Source organism: Perissodus microlepis, chromosome 8 (genome assembly GCF_051167445.1).
Source record: "Perissodus microlepis isolate ML-2025 ecotype Zambia chromosome 8, ASM5116744v1, whole genome shotgun sequence".
NCBI lineage: Eukaryota > Metazoa > Chordata > Actinopteri > Cichliformes > Cichlidae > Perissodus > Perissodus microlepis.
Genome location: NC_140468.1, coordinates 8,829,837 through 8,849,384, shown reverse-complemented (window position 1 = coordinate 8,849,384; position 19,548 = coordinate 8,829,837). Strand labels below are relative to the sequence as shown.

The following is a 19,548-nucleotide window of genomic DNA, read 5'->3' as shown; positions in this document are numbered from 1 at the left end:
CTGAAAATCTTCATGTTTTGGTCTGTTACGTAAAAACAAGTGATTCTGAAAAGCTCAGCTTGTCCCAATACCAAACTACTTGAAATCCGACTTTGACCTTAGACTCCTAAGAATTAGACTTATTTTTGAAAAAAAAAAAAAAGAAAGAACAGAAACACTGTAACAGCCCAAATTAAGTGAATTTTTATTTAAATATATTAATGAAGATTATATCCATGAAATAAAATGGACATTAAATGTGCATTCTGGCCGCAAGCAGTTCATGTAAAATTTCTACTGTCATTTGTTTTAGTGCATTAGGTCATTAAAAGTCCCATTCTAGGAGTCCCAGTTGGCTTTTCTGTCTGCTTCTGGAATAACAGTCCAGTTTGGGGAAGGTGTCCCAGCAGCAAGCCAGTTGAAGTCATCCACCTGAGTCCAGTTGTTTCGGGCCCGGTCCAGCCCAGACACAGTGAAGTCCTCTTCCAGGGTGGGATAGGACCATGTGAACGGGGCAAAGCTCACTCCGTGACAGTCCTCTATGATGGCTCGGCTGGTGACGTGCAGATACACTTGTGTGTCGGTTGTGTTGTGGGTCCGCAGCTGCTGACAGGGAAAGGCCAGCACGCTGTTTCTGCAATTATCTACAAAAACTGAACTGGACACCGGCCCGCACAGGATCTCACAGCTGTCGATGTGTTTCAGGTGCAGCGTGCTGGGGGAGCCGAACAGATGGACTTTGCAGTTGGTCAGGTGAGTGAGAAGCACATCTCGTTTTTGGATCTCTTCAGCCGTCTTGGTCAGAAACTCACTGGTCATGTTGGAGAAGCCGCACTGCTCGGCGGGTGCTGCTCCATCCACCTGGGTCCTACCTGTCTCTGCAGGTGTGCCTTCATCACGGGGAAGGGGATGAGCATCTTGTGCAGAGGCTTTATCTGTTGCCTTGGTGCGCGTTCGAAAGGCAAACTTCTTCCTGGGCAAAGCCTCCTCTTTGGTCTCAGACAGCGAGGTTTGGAGTTTCTGGAGAGCAGCCTGGGCTTGCCTGAGCTCGTACTGCGTTAGAAACTGCATACTGTCATTCAGAAACTTTTGCAGCTGGAGAGTTTTGGTCGTGGCCTCTTCTAGTTTCTCAGTCACCACAGCGCGCTCAGCTCCGGAACAGCTGGACAGTAGCTCCTCTATACACGCCCGCTCCCTGTTGAAGGCGCTGGAGAAATACTCGCTCTTCTCCTCGGCGACAGAATGGCTCTCTTTAGCCTCCTTCCTCCGCTCGGCATCCTCGATCCTCGCCTGGTGCCGCTTCTGAAGTCGCTCTTGTATCCTGGCCGCCCCACTTTCGCCAGATAACCCATTTTCCTCGTTACCTTCCATCACCGTTGCCATATTGTCGCACTGCTAGTTGTGTCGGAAGTGATGACGCTCTTCTTCGTGACTTTCGCAAAGCCAACATAAACACTGTGGCACACCGCCACCTGCTGCATCGGAGTATTTAAGCTAATTTTAAAACCTGAGCTATATATATATATATATATATATATACATATATGTATATATATGTGTATATATATATTTTTTCTTTTTTAAAGATGAAATAAAACCTGCAATTTAACCACAAAATTATATAATTTCTTCTAAATTTGGTCTCTTTATAAGCTTCGACAGACTTCTTTGCCTTTTGAACAAAATGAAACAAAATATTTGAAGCCAGTACCTGGCTAATTATAGCAAGTGAGCTTATTTTAGCCTCTGTGTAATAGAATATAGTATTATATTAATATGTATGTGTATTATTAATAAAACGCATTTAATGATACTGCTCGACCAAAATATTTCTTTCATCATTTTCAAGTAAAACAAAATAAAGAACAGTAAATACTTGAACATTTGCATTATTTATTTAATTTCTTTTTATATTTATATATTTCCATTCGTTTTATATTTATATATTTCAATGAAATATTCATATATTTCAAAGAACCTTTTAATTTTTTTTTCATATCACCTTGATTTTATCTACCCTGCTCCCTACAGTTTACCCATATTTATAGTGTGGTTTTTGTGAAACACATTACAGATATAGACACCAAATAAATTTAAATAGCATGCCATTTACTCATCTATCGTTTACTGTAAGGTCCCATCCCCCTGGTTGTGCAGATTGAATGAATCAAAAGTAAAAGTAAATAGAGCTATAAAAATGTTATATAAAGATATGAAAGTAAATATCAAAGTATTAATATGAACTGCACACAATATCTTAAAGACCATTTACAATAAGTGTTTATGTATAGAAATATGAGGTATTTACACTGAACTTTTTAAAATTTTCTTTAACGTTTTTATAATAAAGACATCACATACAACACTAGAAGCTGGAATAAATATTATTTTTACTCGAAAGTGTGTGTAAAATGCGATTGAGTTACATATAAAAAACAATAAGTGTAATAAATGTAAACGCTTTGCTTTCTTATAAAGTCTGACTGCTTTTTGAATACGAAATAGGCTTCTCAGCAGGTAACTAGGCATACCTGAGCAACATCCAGGTGTGGCACACACAAAGGCCCGCCCTCTACCGTTGGCAGTGATTAAGTGTAATAACGTTTATCCGCTATTTATAAAGACAGAGCCACATGTAATTATAATTCACATAAGCATTAAAAATAGTTTATTAATTATTTGCGGTTGTTTTTAAGGTTTCGTATTGAAATGCATGGAGCCATATGCAGTCGTTGAGGACCGCTGATTTCGCTGTGTGCACTACCCCAACAACAACCCGTGCGGTGATGGCGAGGAAACCCCGTTGACAAGGCACTGCTTTTTCATGACGGTGAGTTTCCCTTTGAGTGTATTATAATTTTGTGATAAAAATTTCAAGGAAAAAACACACACAACCTCCTTCCTCCCTTCCTTCAGGGAGGGAAGAGAGTTTGAGCGGAGAGAAAAATCTATCCGAGACAGAGCAGGGACAGTGAGAAAAATATATGAGTGGGAGAGGGAGAAGGAGGAGGAGGAGAAGGAGGGGGGGAGCAAATTAAAAGTTGCCAAATGGAGATATTGGGTTTCAAGAAGGAGTGAGACAGGAGTAAAAGGGTTTGCCTCTTTTTGAGTCGTCTTTATGTTATGCTAATCGGGATAAATATTTATGGCTCGACGCGGTTTTAGCCCTTTTCGACGGATTCTGGCTTTCAAAATAGGCGTCGTCATCGACGCCGCGGCTAGCTAACCAGCGCAGGCCGATATTTAAAGTTAAAAATGTGGCGGAGCCGCTGAGTTAAAGACCCGAGCAGGACACGGACTGGGGACAAAAGTCCCGGGTTGAAACGCGTCGATTCGGCTATATCGAGGCAAAAATGTGACGTTTTTCATGCTGGCAGACGAGCCACATAGAGGACAAATGAAAGCCTTCCCCAACAGAGAAAGAAAGAGCACGTCAGCGACGACGGGCGTTTTGTGCTGCTTGAATGCGATTATCACTCTCTGTCGATTCAGTCTATTTTTGGAAATAAAACTTGCAAGCTGTACATTAGCCGTGTTTTTGTGCGGCTTTAACGGCGGGGACTAGCCGTGGATTTGCGTCGAAGCGCACGTGCTGTGCTGGATTTGCTGGTGGTTGTGAATTTGAGCTCGAAATTAGGCAAAAAATGCAACAAGAAATATGCCAGTTTGATCAAAACTGGCATTAAAGATGCAAATCTGGCGATATCGAGCTAGATCACATTTTTTTAAAGGTTGTTATTCTGGCCAGCATAAACAGCTCGGTCATTTCATTTTTAATGTAGCTAACACTACAATTTGAGGTGATCGCTTGTAAATGTTAACTTTTTGCACGTTGGATTTAATTGGATAATATAGATTTTTACAGCCCGTATTTGATGCCTTTTTGTGAAGTGTTTATGGCTTAGTTTCCGTTGTTTTTGTCTCGGAACCTCGACATGGTTAAAGGACACTCGTTTGCTCGACGAGAAAATGTCGTGTTATTTGCTGTGGACACACACAAAAAACAACCGTGATTTTTCCAGCTATTTAAATCGCTCAAACGGTCGTTGTTTTTGCTTTAAACTCCTAACACGGTCCGTTTAAACGGCCTAATTTGTGCAGCAGCCCTGTCCCGTCTTTGTTCTCGCTCAACCAAAGATGGAGGCTCAACGTGGCTCTGCTGTAAAGACAGCCTATGGCATGGTAACAGCCATTTTGTAGAGTTGCAGTCGCCTTTGATGGGAAAACAAAACCTACATTTCCCCAGTCACCTGCAAACACACACACACACACACACAGCAAAATAAAATTGAATGTGATACAACCATTTTATTCACATGCTCTATTAGTGATTACATGAGGTTTTTATTATTGTGATACAGTAAATAAAGCAGCCACAACTATTTACTTACAGATATTGAATCATTTAAGTGCCATAAAAAAAAACAAACAACAACCCCTAAACCCCCAATTATTAAGTAGCACCAAGCTGACTGACTGACACAACATAAAGCCAATACCTCTTTCAATGGAGAGATGAAACCCAGAACATCAACCTGAACTATAATGTATAAATGTTGCAGGGTGGGGTTATTTACACTCAAATACTCTTTTTCACTCTGCACACTGGAAAGACAACCAATGTGGGACAGCAGAGAAGCTTTATGGGTGGGAGTTTGTCATAGCTAAGCATTTGTAGGAGGGGATGAAGGCCATTCTGTCCTTATGTACTGAATAGCAAATATGTACCCCTCCCAACTTCCTGTCCACACCCCTGTTTCACACTTGAACCATTCTTTTATCTAGCACCTGCCTGCCCTGTCTCACGCCCCTTATCTGACATACATGTCCAGTTATGTAGTTCTACTAAATGAAGTTTCTCACTCTGCAGCCCAGCCTTTTGCAGGAAAGAAAGGGTGTTAAATGACTGAGCCCATGCTTCCTGCTGGAAACCTGTGAGTGAAATGTCTAAAAACATGCCAGCCATTTAGAGCTCAAGCACTTCTACTTTAGAGTAAAACAAAAACAAGTTTTTTTTACTCCACTGTTCAGTGATTAGACCTTAGAGTGTCCCATGTCCTCATCTGATGGCCTTCCATACTCTTTCAGGTGTCATGGATGATGATGACGATCGCCGTCTTCTGGATATTTTAGGGTAAACGTTATAAGATTATAAAATCTGCACTAAGATTCAAGTTCTTCTTGCCACACCCTGGGCCATACAATTTTATACTAGTGAATATATAGCTGCCTTTAAAATCAGTGCCACAACTATGCAAGATCTGTTTTTTTGGTTTTAAATCTTTCATTGAATAAGGGAAGTGAATATTTTAATGGTCATAAGCACAAGACACATGTAGTAAAGCAAATGTCAGGGAACTTTAAAACCACAGATAGTGACACAAATAAAAAGAAACTGCTAAAGATGTTGCTTCTTTATCTTTTTCAGAGATGTAGATGCGTTGAATGACTATCTCCATGGCAGCAACAGCAAGTCTGTGAGTGACACTTGGAGAATTCAGAGTTTGTCTGAATGACTTCCTTAGAAATGTTCCTTAAACACCAGAATTACCCAAGTCCATTCACTCGCTTGTCTTTTGTTCCTGCAGATTGAGGAGGATGATGTAACAAACGCAGCTTATGGGTCTGATGGATCCCTCTTTGGTAATGACACCGTGAGTATACCTATGATTACCTTGATCCAAGCCAAACCACAAGGACATTTTGTTACAGTTCATCATTAGGAGTGGATGATAAAATGATAACGATAACTACCGGGGATAACTTTTCCTCAACAGAAATATGAGTAATGATTAATAAAAAGTCAATCGAACTCATTCCGTCCATTTTCTTGACAGACAAGACAAAAGGACAATGACAATAGCTCTACACTGAACCAATCGTGGTTGGAGCAGAGTTAAAGCCATGTCAATTTAGGTCGTCACACACATGCACAGCACTACAGAGCACTACGTTAGAAGTGTGAGTGAGATAAAAGAAAAAATGTTCAAAACGTCAGCTACAGCATTACCAAACAAGAGCCCCCAGTGCACACTGTCCAAGACTCTGTTAAAGGGAATTCGGTATTGTGGAGATATTCTTACTGTTTAAAGTCCGACAAAGACAGAGCAGCATGTTTCGACAAAGGCAGGTAACATCATGAATCGCTTTTAGATCTGAAGCAGTGCTATCCCAGCACAATGCACAGTTTATCTGCAATTACCTGAAAAATACAGTGCACACACAGTACGGGAGTTTGCAGTTCTAGACACTTGTTTGCGTTATGACAGAAAATGAAGAGGGACAGTGATCTCACAATGACAGTTAAAAATGTCAAATTTAGGCTGGTGATTAAAGGACCTGATCCTCATTACCAGTTTCTGGGCTGTGGACAAACAACACCTTTTCCCAGCTGCACAGGAGTGCAGAGAGACAGCTAAACAAGCGGTGTCATACTTCACTGCCACATCGGATTTGCATCTGACCCATATATAAGCTTCACTGTCCACTTCATTGGAGTGTACTGCACTGGTATTGCCTTTTATAAATGTCTTTATTTGTTGCCTTGTAGCATAAGCAGACCACAGCTGAGTAGATATGTGGTTTGTTTATGCTCTGTTAAATTGATAGTTTCTTGAATTTGTACTGAGGGTATGTATAGAATTCTTTTTTTTTTATTTGGAGGGGGGGGGGGGTGTCTATTTATTTGTGGTGTTGATTCCCAACAATTTAAAACAGTTTGAATATATACAAAATAATGAATACCGTTTGGTTTATTGAGATTTTATTTTGTATTAATATCTGTTATTTGAACTAACCAAAGAATTTTCAGTTTGTGTTCTTCTGTAACACTAACAGATACTTCTTTATTAACTTTGAAATACAGTATTATATTAGTATTTTATATTCTATAATAGATAATCATGTTCAATTTTTGACAGAAAGCTAATAATATTTGAAATAAAATTAGCCTGATATCTTAACTTGGGCATAAAAAGAAGCCTTTGACTTTGAAATCAGATATTCAGTTCACATGCAAATAGTTCTCCATTTTCTTCTCTCAATACTTCCTTCAGACTGGCTCCAACACTGGCCTCAAAGATGGTTCTTCTACAATGGGTGAATTTGGCGAGGATTCGACCGGGGCAGGCCTCCAACTCTCTAGCAGTCTCTCATTTATTGAGGATGAACTGGGGCCTGAAACCTCCCCTGGAGGGGTGGATCTCGGGGGAGAGGACCAGCCCTTTGACATCCTTCAGAAATCTCTCTTGGAAGCTGATATCACTGAGCAAACGCTGGCCCAGGAAGCCTTACTGGACTCGCAGCCTGCTCCCACTCTAGTGCAAGCTCCTGTTCCCTTCTCCTCCCCGCTGGTCTCGGGGAACTATGGAGGCGGGGTAGGTGTGGTGACGACTGCAACTGCTACGTTCTCTGCAGGCCAGTTTTTGCAAGGCATGCCGTCACTGCCTAATGGTTCTGCTCAGCCAATCCAGGTGTTGGGTTCTTTTGGTGCAGGTGGCGGAGTGATGACTTTGAGTAGCTTAGAAAGATCACCACAGATCGTGCTAAGGCCAGGTGTTTCTGTAGCTCCAGCAGGGACAACAACAGGGGGGCAGGTGTTTGCTCCCACCCAAGGCCAAGTTGGCTTACCTTTCAAAAACATCCCGCTTCAAAATATCATCATACAGAGAGGTCCAGGAGGGACCCAGACTGTTGTCAGACCAATCCAGCCTAAACCCCTCCAACCGGGGTCTCAGACTGTCTACAGCCTTGGTCTTCAGCCCACTCCCACCACCGTGGCTAATGTAGTGAACACTAATACTGCTGCTCCTGCAGGACAGTACACACCTAATGGCTCCATTGTAGTACAACCACCCCTGGAGCAGCAACAAGCGTCTACACTGACAAATATATCAGCCGGACAGTTCTTGCTACCCAGCTCCTTGGCTCTCACTTCATCTAGCACCATCCACAACGGGCCCATCAACCCCAACTCAAATCCCCTAATTACCAGTCAAAACACAGTGCAGATTGTTGCAGCACAGAACTTCAATGCACCAACAGCTGGTCCACTAATTTTGAATCAGGGAGTAGTGAGCGGGAATCAGGTTGGAGGAGGTGTAACTCAGATGTGGACGGGAGTTTCTTGTGCGAGCTCCACCTCCGTGCAGACACCATGCGCTCCTGGACGTCTGACTCTGGTTGGCCCGGCTACAACAGGGATCTGCAATCAGAGCCAAGCGTCGGCTACTCCCGTGCAGCGCCTTCTAGTGACTCCATCCCAGAACTGTACTTCTCTGTCCCCTTTACCTGGTAATGTGACACAGCAACAAGACTACAGACAGGTATACAGATGGCAGCCTTTTTATTAATTTGCTCTCTCCTTATTTGTTCTCTCTCTGACATAACTTTTACTTGAAATTTTTCAGAATTCTTCATCACCTGCCCTCAAACAAGCACATGCCAGCAGCATCCACGGTAAAAGAGGCACCAATGGCTTCAGTGTATAATACGTTTCAATATAAGCTGCAGAATTTCAGACTGATAAAGTTGCTTTGTTTGTGTGATCTCTTGTAGCAATCAAACCCATGGCACAGGATTCAATGCTAAACTCTGAGGTATGTTAGCTGTTTGTTTTACATGCTTGTGTGTCTTTTTTAGGTGGAACAATCTAATGTAATGACATCTTTGGTTTGTACACTTCCCCATCATAGGTCAGTGCACAGAAGAGGCCTCTGCTTCCTACTCTTACAAAAGGAGAAATGTGAGTTTTTTTTGACATGCCATCTGTCCTGTGTAGTTGTGCTTTTGTCTTTCAGTCATTTAACAAACTTGTGTCTTTCTCTGTTATTTTTAAAGGATTTTACAGCAGGTGAGGAAGGATCATGTTGCAGTTCAGACCCCAGATCGACGTCGATTCACTTCAGTTGATGACGCACTCCTGAGACTTATCCCGTACCACGTGTTCCAGGGGGCTCCACCCAGCCCGGACGAGTTCTCCCAGGGTACAGTCATGACAATACTAGATTCACCCCAAGTCTTTTACGGAATTAAAGTTGTTGTTGTTTTTAATATAAGTAGTGTGTTGTGTTTTGAATTTCCAGTGGATGAGGAATTTGAAGCAGCTGCAACTCAGGTGCTGATGAGGACACAGGGGATGGTAAACAAATACAGGCGACTACTGATGGTGGAAGCTGAGGTAGGTGCACGCGCTAGTTAATGACTAGATGTGTGGGATGTTAGGAAACGCACAGGGCTAACAGCATAACCTCACTCTTCTGTGCAGCGTTTCAGTCCGTCCTCAGAAATGGTGATGATCGACAGGACTTTCAACCAAGAGGAGCGCAGCACCTTGATACAAGACAAACGCATGGTACTAGTGGACCCAGGTAAAACAGAATTGGAGTGAATCCCATTGTGAACTAATATTCCCTTTTCAGTTAACTTTGATTTAACACTTTGCCCTGTCTGGTTTGTAGACACTTTCTTGGAGGAGTTCTGTTGTGGGACAAAATCCAAACTTTTCCAAGCCCCTTCCCCGCCTCAGCCTATATCCAGCTATAAATGGAATGAGTCAGAACAAGGCTCTATGGAGCCACCATACAGGACAGACTCCCAGCCTGGGTATGAAGACCCAGGAGGGAGTGAGCCTGTAGGACCTGGCTCAACAGAGAGACTTCATCCACCACACTTTGAAAACAAGAACGTGCTGGAAATGAAGAGATCCCAGCAACTCTACGGACCCAGCGGCATCAGCAACAACAGCCTGATTGCTGCCAATAGTTGCCCCCATAATAAACCCTCACCTTTCCCAGCATTGTCAGGAGGCCCGACAAACTACCAGGTGTCTCACCACCCTGTGCAGCCTTCATATACCCCTCAGCTCACCTCACCCCCTCACCCTGACACAGATTCTGCTCTTGAGGCGGCAGTCAACAGCATCCTGGAATGTTAAGATGTATAAACCATATTACACCCAATGTATGGTTTCTACTTCTTTTTTGTATGTGCATTTCTTTTTCTTTTTTTTATGTCCCCTGTGTGAAGAGAGGCTAACTCTTCTTTCAGGTCTGTGTTCTTAGTGATACACAGCCATGTAGCATGTACGTAGTTTGCCTTGGGTTATTTTAGGGGGATTTTATGTTGAAGTCAGTTAGTCTGTAAAGGTGTTACGTGAACACATGCACTTACAGTTACCTATAAAGACCCGGGAATGTGTGCAATGCAATGTACTAACAGATGCAAAATGTTCTTTTGTTTATTTTACAGTGGTAGGGTTTGCGACTGAATGCAAGAGTGTCCCTCTCTTCACACACTAGTTAATACTTTTTGCCAGTTTATTGTTTATTCCCCACCCCACTACCTATGCCGAACAAAAGAGATGAGGAGGAGGGACTCTGTGCCTAATTGTAGGTTTTTATATGGAAGTGTTTACATGAAGAAGCTCTAAATATCAGAAAATCCATTTATTTCTGTTCTTTCTACATCTAAGCATGCAAACAGCTGCTTTTGTACAAGTAGTTCATGGTTGAGAGGTGTAGATCTCCTCACATCTAAGCTCAGTAGAGATACCTTCAAACAGGCAAGTTGCACTAAACATACTGTGGCCTATTTCAGGAACTATATAAACACAAGGCTTTAGTCAATATGCGGTGTATGCTGGGCTGAACCGGATGGACACGTCAAAGAGAACCAAAATCTTTTTGCCTGCTTTTGTGTTTTTGGCTGCCTGTAACAAGGACAACCTCTTAATCACACTAGAAGCCAGTTAAACTAGTCCCATTGACACATATGGTAGTGTTACAGTGCTTTTTTTTTTGTGCTTAAGTCACCTTTTTCATTTTCTTTTGTACCTTAAAGGTATGCAAGTCCCGACACAGACAGACACAGGACATATCTGTAGATCTCTGCCACCTTCATCATTTCACAGTGAGTTTGTGTCTGTGGAGCTACGTCCTCAGATTGAGGAAGAGATGTTAAATTTGCTGAACTTTTTTTTTCTTTTAAATGACATTGAAAGAAACAGGACTGTTTTTGTTTGCTGTTATGTGTTCCCCAGCGTTGAGAACGTGACAATACTGTCAGCAGTTTAAATGACCCAGCTGGGTCATTGATTGTATGTATGTTTGTTTGCCTTTTGCATATAATTATATATGAATCATATCTTTCTCTCTATGCTTTACTACCCTGACACGTCAATGTGTGTGTGTGTGTGTGTGTGTGTGTGTTAATTGGCAACCATACACACTGATTTCCTGTAGTTTGGTAGTGTGATTGCCATACTTTTGACTTTATTGCCAAGCTTTTTCTTAGTTCCCTGGGATAGTTTTCTCACACTTTCGCTCTTTTCCTTCTCAGCAGCACAACCAAAATTATTAGGAGAGACTGTGGTCTCATCCAGAATCCCCCTCATTTGTCTGACCAGCTCTGTGGCTAATTATTAAAAAAAAACTGTAGTGTTTCCTCTGAACTCAGAATGATTATGTTTTTGTTTTATTAAACCAAGACTTAAAAGTCCTAAATAATGTCCCTCTACTTCTGTTTTTGCAACAACACAAAAGCCCTGATTAAATGCATTAAATGCTCTCAGGGTTGATTCTGGACAGCACCACCTTTCTCCTATGAGCATGTATGTGAAATATGCTTGCTAATAGACCACACAAACAGACTGAAGGCCTTTCATATGGGATGATAGAAGACCCTTTTTTAATTTAAGTGCCAGTGGCCATGGCAGCCTGCCTGCATCTCTGCCTCAGCTCTTGCAGACCTCTTCTTTCCGAGAAAAACTGGGCTGTTTGCTTTGAAAGCAAATCTCAAATGACAAGTTAGGGTCAAGTGAGATTTTGCATTTGCTCCTCCAAGCGACTGCTGCAAGATTTTGTGCCTCTATAGCACTTATATCTACAAGGATGTTCACTTTAGGCTTTCAAAGTAGGGACATACCCAGTGTTTGTAAACCATTGTGTTATCAGAATGCATATCATGGTCTTGAGAGCCTGGTTGGAACAAACTGTGCTTTTTCTCCCCTATCATCATCATTTTTTTTCTTTTTTTTTTTTGTGCAGAGATGCGTTTTCTGCCTTCATTTTCATTGTTTATTGTCCCATTTGATTTGTATAGTTTGTTGTTTTGTATAAAAAAGTTAGACACAAAATATTTATAATTTTTGTACGAAGAAAAAGAGAATGTAAAGAAAAAACTTAAGAAAATTATTTTTTATTGTGTTGACTAAGAAGCAGTGTCAGTAAAGTCATTACAAAAGAAAATGCTGTTGTTTCTTCATTTGTATTTGTTCAGTACAGCAGTTAGGAGATTCAACAATAAATTCATTTTGTGTACAACAAGGAACTGGTCCAGTCCGGCTGAAAACCTCCTTCGATTTCCCTCCATTGCTATTCTGTGAGGGTTCACACACTGGCACTGATGGACTAAGCATGCATAATCACATCATGTGACAGAGGAAGCAGTGGCAAAGGAAAACCAGATTTGTTACCCTCTGCTGCACAGATATGATCTTTTCATTGATGTCATGACATTTAGATTTCATGTTTCTCTGCATCACAGCTGCCAAAGTAATATTTTATCAAGTTAGAAATCTGTTGGTTCTCTTTAATCCTTTTATGGTCTCCAGCACCGATGCCTCTACACAAAAGAGCTGAGAAAACTGCACAGCAGACATTAGACTGCCCAGCCCCCTTTGGTTCAAGTAACATAACCCAACAGTGACAGCTAGTGGATGTCTGGAGCACACAGTGGTCACTGATGAGGAAAAATGTTTTGACCCTTAAAAAAGCTGTTTTTTTTTTTAAAGCAAATACTTTTTTTTTTAACATTTTCTCCATGAAATAAATAAGACAGGAATAATAAAAGAAACATACAAAAACATAAGCATTTTAAAATAATACAATTTAGCATGACAAGCTTTCATTTTAGAAACCTTATACAGATAAGAATGAAACTACTGTTATCCTGGTCACCTAGAGATAGAAAGTTACATGTTTTAGTTTTGTATTCATTTGCAATTCATTTAATTAGGAAAATTCATAATCATGCAGTCTGTCTTCATAACATATGCTTTTAGATTTTATACAAAAGATGGACAACCAGAGAGACTGAAAGAAACACACGACACCCAATTCTAAATATAAATATCTGGGAGAATTCAGCAAAAGCAAACAAGGTAGTAGGACAAACAGGGAAACAAAAAAGGCTTATTTTGGGGAAAAGTCATCAGGATTAAGCCAGTTTTATCAGATCTGACTGGTGATACCACACATGCAGTTTTATGTCCCAGTGACCACTGAAATGAAACTGCCCAAACAAGAACCCAAAGGCAAGACTTGCTTCTAGAGGAATTCTAGAAGCACTATGAAGTCAACGCAGTCCCAATGTGAAGCTTAGAGATGAGCATTTGTCCTGTTGTCATGAGTGTATCTGGGGTTGAATTGAGGGGGAACTGTATGCTTATATGGAAGTGACCATTTAATTCAAAAAATAAGCATGTTGCGTTCAATCAAGCTTGAAACTAGCTACTGAGACCCTAAACTCACTGGAGAATTGACATAGACTTCTATACACCTGTACTTGTTTTCCAACCAGAAGAGTTGTACACTTGTGGTCACTACAAAGAATTCAGTTTAAGGCACTTTTGCACTTACTTCACTATTTATCATTTACTATATAGTGCTCCCACAATGTATGCTGGTGACAGAATACACAAAATTGGCTGAAGGGAAGGGCTTACATGCTGACAAGTAACGGTACCAATTTCTCAGTTATAAATGCTGTGCAAATTCATCATATGGAGTCCTGAAGTTCTGAATCTTTTCTCTGTCAATGCTGCTGCTCCAAGTATCTTTCCTTGACCCTTAGTGATACTTCCTCCAGCGATCAAGCTCTGGGAAAAGGAAAAAAAAGAAACCCAGCTTATCTCCAACTCCATCAGTTAAATGGAGCACACACTTAGTAAAACACACTTACTTATGTGGCGGTAACTCCAGATGTAGCTGAGCACGCAGTATCCTGCTAACAACATGCCCAGTCCACCTACACCTCCTTTCCTCACATCAATATACCGCCTGTAATACCACTGCCAGCCTGAATCACGCACAGAAGAGTTGAGAAAAGACAAGCACAGAAATCTTAAAGAATAGACACCAATCTCACATCTGTATAGCAGATATTAAGCGGCTGCTAACAGCTGTTGGCTATAATGCTTTTGTTCTGAGGTAACAAAATCTGACTACAAGCACCTACAAAGTTCAATAAAACCTCATTTCTGAGAGATAACACTGTTACAGGAAGTTAGAAGTGACAGACAAACAAATGGGAGGGTGGCTTTTGTGCTGTAAGTAGCACGAATACTGTGTCTCTCTGTGTGTGAGAGAGAGATACTGACCTCTTTGCAACATTCCCACAGCATCTTTTGGATGGCTTGGGGCTTTGCAGGCAAGCCATTTAGGTAATTCCCTCAGTCTCACCTGTCCAAGACTCCGGTGTGTCAGAGCTCCTGTAATCCATGACACCGACAGAGAATTAGGAAGCTGAAACACTACAATCGAGCTGAATATTATTCCAAAGTCTTTATTACTGGTACTGGCCCAGTAAAACTGACAATATATGGCAATAATTTTTCTTAATTTATGAACTACTTTATCAATAAAATCTGTGAAAAACGCCTAACACAGTGCGGTGAGCCACAAAGTGATTTGTTCAAATGTCTGAATATAATTCATTAATTATATTATTTTGTAAGACAGACAGGGAAAGAATCCGGACCATCAGGTCTGTATACATTTTGGCTGGAAAACAATTATTTCCAAATACTTACCTTCGTTTGGATTTTCAGCAGTGCTTTGCTTCTTGACCTCAGGCTTCTCCACTGTCTCCACCTTCACTGGCAGACTTTGTGATACAAGAGGGGAAAGAAGGCTGGAAAACTGACCCACTGGTGCCGATTTTGGGAGGAGGCCTGTCATGTGATGGCTCACCTTCAGCCCCTCATTCAGGTTGACTGGAGGAGGCATAGCTTGCCACTGCTGAGATGACGCACGCAGGAAGGGAGCTGTAGGAAGGGTTGATTCTAGCACATCTCGCAGAGGGACTAAAGCCAGTTGTTTAGTCTTTGAGGTTATTTTCTTATCTGATTTTAGGCCTGCATGTTGTGGGCTAGTGCTCAGCAGCTCATCAGACTGAGTTGCAACATACTTTTGATTATCTTCTAAAAGTGGAACTGGTCCAACACCTGTATCGACTCCAATTTTACTGCACAGGTTGTCATTAGTTTGAATTTGGCTCAGGATGCTCGGCCTGCTGGATTGACGAGGCGGTCTAGCTCGGCCTAATGTGGCTTTAACATCCTGGAGGGTGATCTTTGCCTGGTGGCCATTTCCAAAATTATTCATGGATGAATCCTCAATCTCCTGCTTGCCATCCTCCCAAAACTTGTGTCTTTTCTCTGGGAATTTTGTGCTACTTTCACTCTGTTTGGTTGTGGAAAGCATCTGATTAACGTGAATCTTTGTCTTTGGCGTCTTCTTAGGTGCATCTTTGGGTTTAGCGTCTGCAGACAGATGGGCATAGTCTTTGCCTGAGATAGTTTTGGGCTCTGTCTGAGCTGTGTTTCTGGAGCTTAGAGTTGGTTCTGTTTCAGACACCTTTAGTGATTCCTTTGTAATTTGGTCATACTTAGCAGCTTCTATCAATGCACGGAGACTCTTCTTTTTTGGTTTAGAAGTGGTGGGGGGCAGAGCTGGAGATGGAGATAACAAAAGGGTGCTTGTCTTTATTTGATCAACCAGCTTTTGTTTCTTCTTCGTAGTTGGTGAAAGTAATGTCATGGATGATGATGTTCGTGGTGATGAAGATGTCACATTTGATGGTCCTGATGCTGTGTCCCTTTTACGCGTCTGTCCTTGTAGATCTGTTATGACTGATGACGATGACTTCCTTCCTGTTGCTGTTGCTCTGGACAAAACCGAGTCCAGCTGAGAAGACGATGCTGTCTGGTTTGCTGTGACATCTGGTTTGGATGGTGGCACTTTAGAGGCAGCAGCTGCCTTGCAATGTGGCAAGTGGCTCTTCAACCTTTTGTACGTTTTCCCGCAGAATGGACACACCTCTGTGGGTGGGTGACAGAGAACAGGTCAAAATGGGACTTCCAGGGCAAACATAGAACGATCAGTGAAGATGTGTTGGAAGGACATAATGGCTGAATATAAATAAGGTATAGTTTTAGCTTTATATGAACAATTTCATCTTTAAAGAAAGAAAATCATATCAAGCACCAGCTATGTGTGCATAAACATACTGATTATGATCTCATACACAATTTAGAATCACAAATTAACCTAATATGCATGCACAATCGTAGGAGGAAACTGGATCACCCAACCCCCGACCCAACCAGGACGTGCAAACCAAGAACCTTATTTCTGTGTGGCAACAGTGTTAACCACTGCACCAATTGCTTTTGAGGTTGTTGGTTTTTTTTAAATAATTAAATAAAGTCCATTTTGATGTTAAGTAGACCAGAAAATCAGCTGCACAAGACAGAATACCTATCCTTTCTTTTACTGTAAAGAAGAATAAGTTAAGGTCAGCCATTAGGAACAAAAATAACAAAAATTAAAATGTCACTACATTTTTACACTCGCAGAGCAGTCAAGTTGGAAAGATTGGTTCCTTTGGTGGGCCGACACCTCTTCTGGTTCCCAATCTACATGTTTAACACACCTTGCATTCAAAATATGTCACACGTACAGTTGTGGTCTGAAGTTTACATCTACACATCATGGGCATTGATGTCGTGGTAATTTTCGACTTTTAATGATTTCTTTGAACTTAACTTTTTCCAAAGTAGCATGGTTATACAACATACATCTTTAATGACTTTAAAAAACAATACATAAGTGCACAGGTCTGGCTTTACTTTGCATTTTCTCTAATCCACACAGGGTTAAAAGTATGCATACAGTACAACTGGTAACTTGTCTGCCAGCATAAAATTGATTTTTTTGACAGCACTCATTGAATGAGAAAGTCCAAAGAACTTGGTGAAGATCTCAGAAAGGCAATTTTAGATTTAAACAAGTTGGGAAGATCTCTTGAAGCAATTTCTAAACAGCTGCAGATCCCAAAATCATCAGTTAAGACAATTGTACATAGATACAAGTTGGATGTGCCACCACTTTGCCAAGGTCTGGAAGAGGACCCAAACTGTCCTCCTCAGATAAGAGGTAATTAATTGGGATGTTCAGGAACAACCTGGGAACCAACAAGGCTCAAGCCTGCAATTAACTTGAAACTGCAGCACCAGTGTCACTGTCTACAGTTTTACATAGCTATGGACTGAGAGCGTGCCAACCAAGAAAGAAGCCCCTGCTCCAAAATAAAAACCGTCAAGCTTGACTGAAATTTGCAGCTGCCCACAAGGACAAACCAAATGTGAGAAAGGTTTTATGGTCAGATGAGAGAAAGACTGACCCACAATGTTTGAAGAAGTAAAGATGAAACTTTCTGACCTTAGAAAGCTATACCAACTGTCAAGCATGGCAGTGGTAGCATCAAGGCTGTTTTGCTGTCAGTGGTACTAGTATATTGCACAAAGTCAATGGAATAGTGAAATTAAAAGCCCAAAACTACCATGACATTCAGACTCATAATGAGTGTCAATAAAATGCAGCTTTGCATTGAAGACTACCCGAAAATGGGAAATGTAAGGTAGTTTGCAAGGCTGACCATGTCACCTGAATAATAGGTTCTCTAGACCAGGGGTGTCGACCTTATCATGGGGCACATACAACCAAATTTCAAGTTAAATAGGCTAGATCAGTGAAGCCTTAAATGTTTTTGTTCAACTTTCAGCACTATGAAAGTTACCCTTGTTTTCCCTGAGATAAGAAAAATCCCTCAGAAAAATAAGCGCAATTTTATTTAACAAAACGTCTCAACTTTTCCATATTATAAAGAAATGCTGATGTAAAAAATTGTAAGAGCTGCAAGAAATAAAGGACTTTATAATCTTTATTTGAAGCGTCCATATTTTCCAAAGCCATCCAGTGGGCTGAATTGGAGCTTTTTGGACCCACGTCTGGCCAACAGGCCATATATTTGATACCTAGTCTCTAGATCAATTTTACATCAAGAGACACACACTGGCCACTTTGAAATTAGCTGGAACTGTGAAAATCCCTTTTCTGTCGTTGTAAAGTAGTTTAACTGCACATTTAATTCCTGGGATATCTCGATTTATTAAAAAGAAGTGTAATTTCAACAGTATGCATTAGTTTATATACATGATAAGGACATGTTTGTCAGCATGATTCTTCACACCTAAATTGCAAGATATGAATGTGTAAAATTACAGGAAAAGTTCTGGTAACTCATCGGCCAGCTAGCAGTAATTATAAAGAGAAAGTTTTTGTTAATTTACAGAAAATGTCCTTTATTTTACTGAAGACACATTTGAAATAAAAACAGAAATTTCTAGTAGTTAGTGAAGAAACTGGACATTTTCTGTCTTTTGTTTGTTACTTTATTACTTTCTTGTAGCACAAATGGCTTATAGCATCAGCTGCGTAATTTGTGAAAATATAGTTGAAAGTCCAAAATTTATGATCTCCTTCACATTTTACATAGAGGTCCAGTGGGCCGGATTGGACTTTTTGGTGGGTCAGTTCTGGCCCCCGGGTCTTATGTTTGTCACCCCGGCTTCTAGACGAAGCTATAAACATATTTTTATAATTCAGCAAATTAATATATTGGTCGTTATTATATCACGTGTTTTTTCCGCTATTCTGAATTACAGTTGTGTGACACTTACCACAGCTCATTTCGCACGCGCCTGTCAAACAGCCAATCGGGTGAAAGCATGACACAGAGCAAAGTTACAGCGCTAAGGTGAAGCGTCAGTAATTGTCACGTTTACACGCGGGAGTGTCACTTTTAAACAGTTTCGGTTAAGTAAGTTCTCAGAGTCGCGACGGTGAAGAGAAAGACCCCGCTTTTAGGTAGCGAGTTCGAAGCCTGAATGTAAAATCTAAAGTTATCGTAAAATCATCAATATATTGACGCCCTAGTTTAAAATTACACCCCTTGGATGTGGTTTATAACGGTACAGCCCGTTACATTGCTGTGACAGATGAAAGTCTTGTACGAACACGCAGGGATCTGCTCGGTGGGTGTGTTGCGTCGACATTATGATTCACTCCTCCCCACTTCCGCCTTTTGAAGTCCCCAAACATGCCGACGCATTTTTGGATGAAGTCAAAATACCCACTAAACGTTTCACAGGTACGCTTGAGGCGTCGGAAACTATGTATCCGCAGAAATGCTTACGTAATTTTCTGGCAGAGGACTGAAAAAAAAAAAAAAAAAAAAAAAAAGACGTCTTAGCGGTACAGTAAGGTTTATCTACGTAACACGTGCTCCTCGTGTTTTGTTAATCATTAGATTTTGGTCTAAGTGGTAAAGAACCCAGGTTTAAATTTGCACCTCAAAGAAATTCACAGTGAATTTCCAAAGACAATAAAATCAAGTTTTTCAGGCATAAAATGGCACCTCACGATTCACAATGAACCAAATTATTCA

The 19,548-nt window shown here is 41.0% G+C and overlaps 3 protein-coding genes across 8 annotated transcripts; 1 reads left to right on the top strand and 2 right to left on the bottom strand.

Annotated features, from left to right (window-relative positions):
• Nucleotides 1-167: 167 nt before the first annotated feature.
• Nucleotides 168-1,446, bottom strand: tbcc (tubulin folding cofactor C). Its single transcript, XM_084937318.1, has one exon. It carries the CDS (start codon nucleotides 1,360-1,362, stop codon nucleotides 319-321), a length of 1,044 nt encoding a protein of 347 aa, XP_084793444.1. The 5' UTR covers nucleotides 1,363-1,446; the 3' UTR covers nucleotides 168-318.
• A 982-nt stretch (nucleotides 1,447-2,428) lies between these two features.
• On the top strand, nucleotides 2,429-12,224 carry bicral (BICRA like chromatin remodeling complex associated protein). 5 transcript variants are annotated; one of them, XM_084937312.1, is made up of 13 exons: nucleotides 2,429-2,809; nucleotides 4,850-4,913; nucleotides 5,068-5,113; nucleotides 5,408-5,456; nucleotides 5,568-5,633; nucleotides 7,035-8,303; nucleotides 8,388-8,436; nucleotides 8,536-8,576; nucleotides 8,673-8,722; nucleotides 8,818-8,963; nucleotides 9,063-9,157; nucleotides 9,245-9,347; nucleotides 9,438-12,224. In XM_084937312.1, exons 3-13 carry the CDS (start codon nucleotides 5,073-5,075, stop codon nucleotides 9,911-9,913), a joined length of 2,385 nt encoding a protein of 794 aa, XP_084793438.1. In that variant the 5' UTR covers nucleotides 2,429-2,809; nucleotides 4,850-4,913; nucleotides 5,068-5,072; the 3' UTR covers nucleotides 9,914-12,224. The 5 variants fall into 5 exon arrangements, with proteins under 5 accessions (XP_084793438.1, XP_084793439.1, XP_084793436.1 ...); XM_084937313.1 differs by lacking the exon at nucleotides 4,850-4,913; XM_084937310.1 differs by having other exon boundaries at nucleotides 4,850-5,113.
• LOC146381329 (uncharacterized) lies at nucleotides 12,159-19,293 on the bottom strand. Of its 2 annotated transcripts, XM_084937316.1 has the most exons (5): nucleotides 18,782-19,291; nucleotides 14,789-16,078; nucleotides 14,357-14,467; nucleotides 13,939-14,055; nucleotides 12,159-13,855 (listed from the first exon to the last, which is right to left on the bottom strand). In XM_084937316.1, the coding sequence occupies exons 1-5, from the start codon at nucleotides 18,789-18,791 to the stop codon at nucleotides 13,827-13,829; spliced, it is 1,557 nt and encodes a 518-aa protein (XP_084793442.1). In that variant the 5' UTR covers nucleotides 18,792-19,291; the 3' UTR covers nucleotides 12,159-13,826. The 2 variants fall into 2 exon arrangements, with proteins under 2 accessions (XP_084793442.1, XP_084793441.1); XM_084937315.1 differs by having other exon boundaries at nucleotides 12,159-14,055; nucleotides 18,782-19,293.
• Between the last annotated feature and the right edge of the window lie 255 nt (nucleotides 19,294-19,548).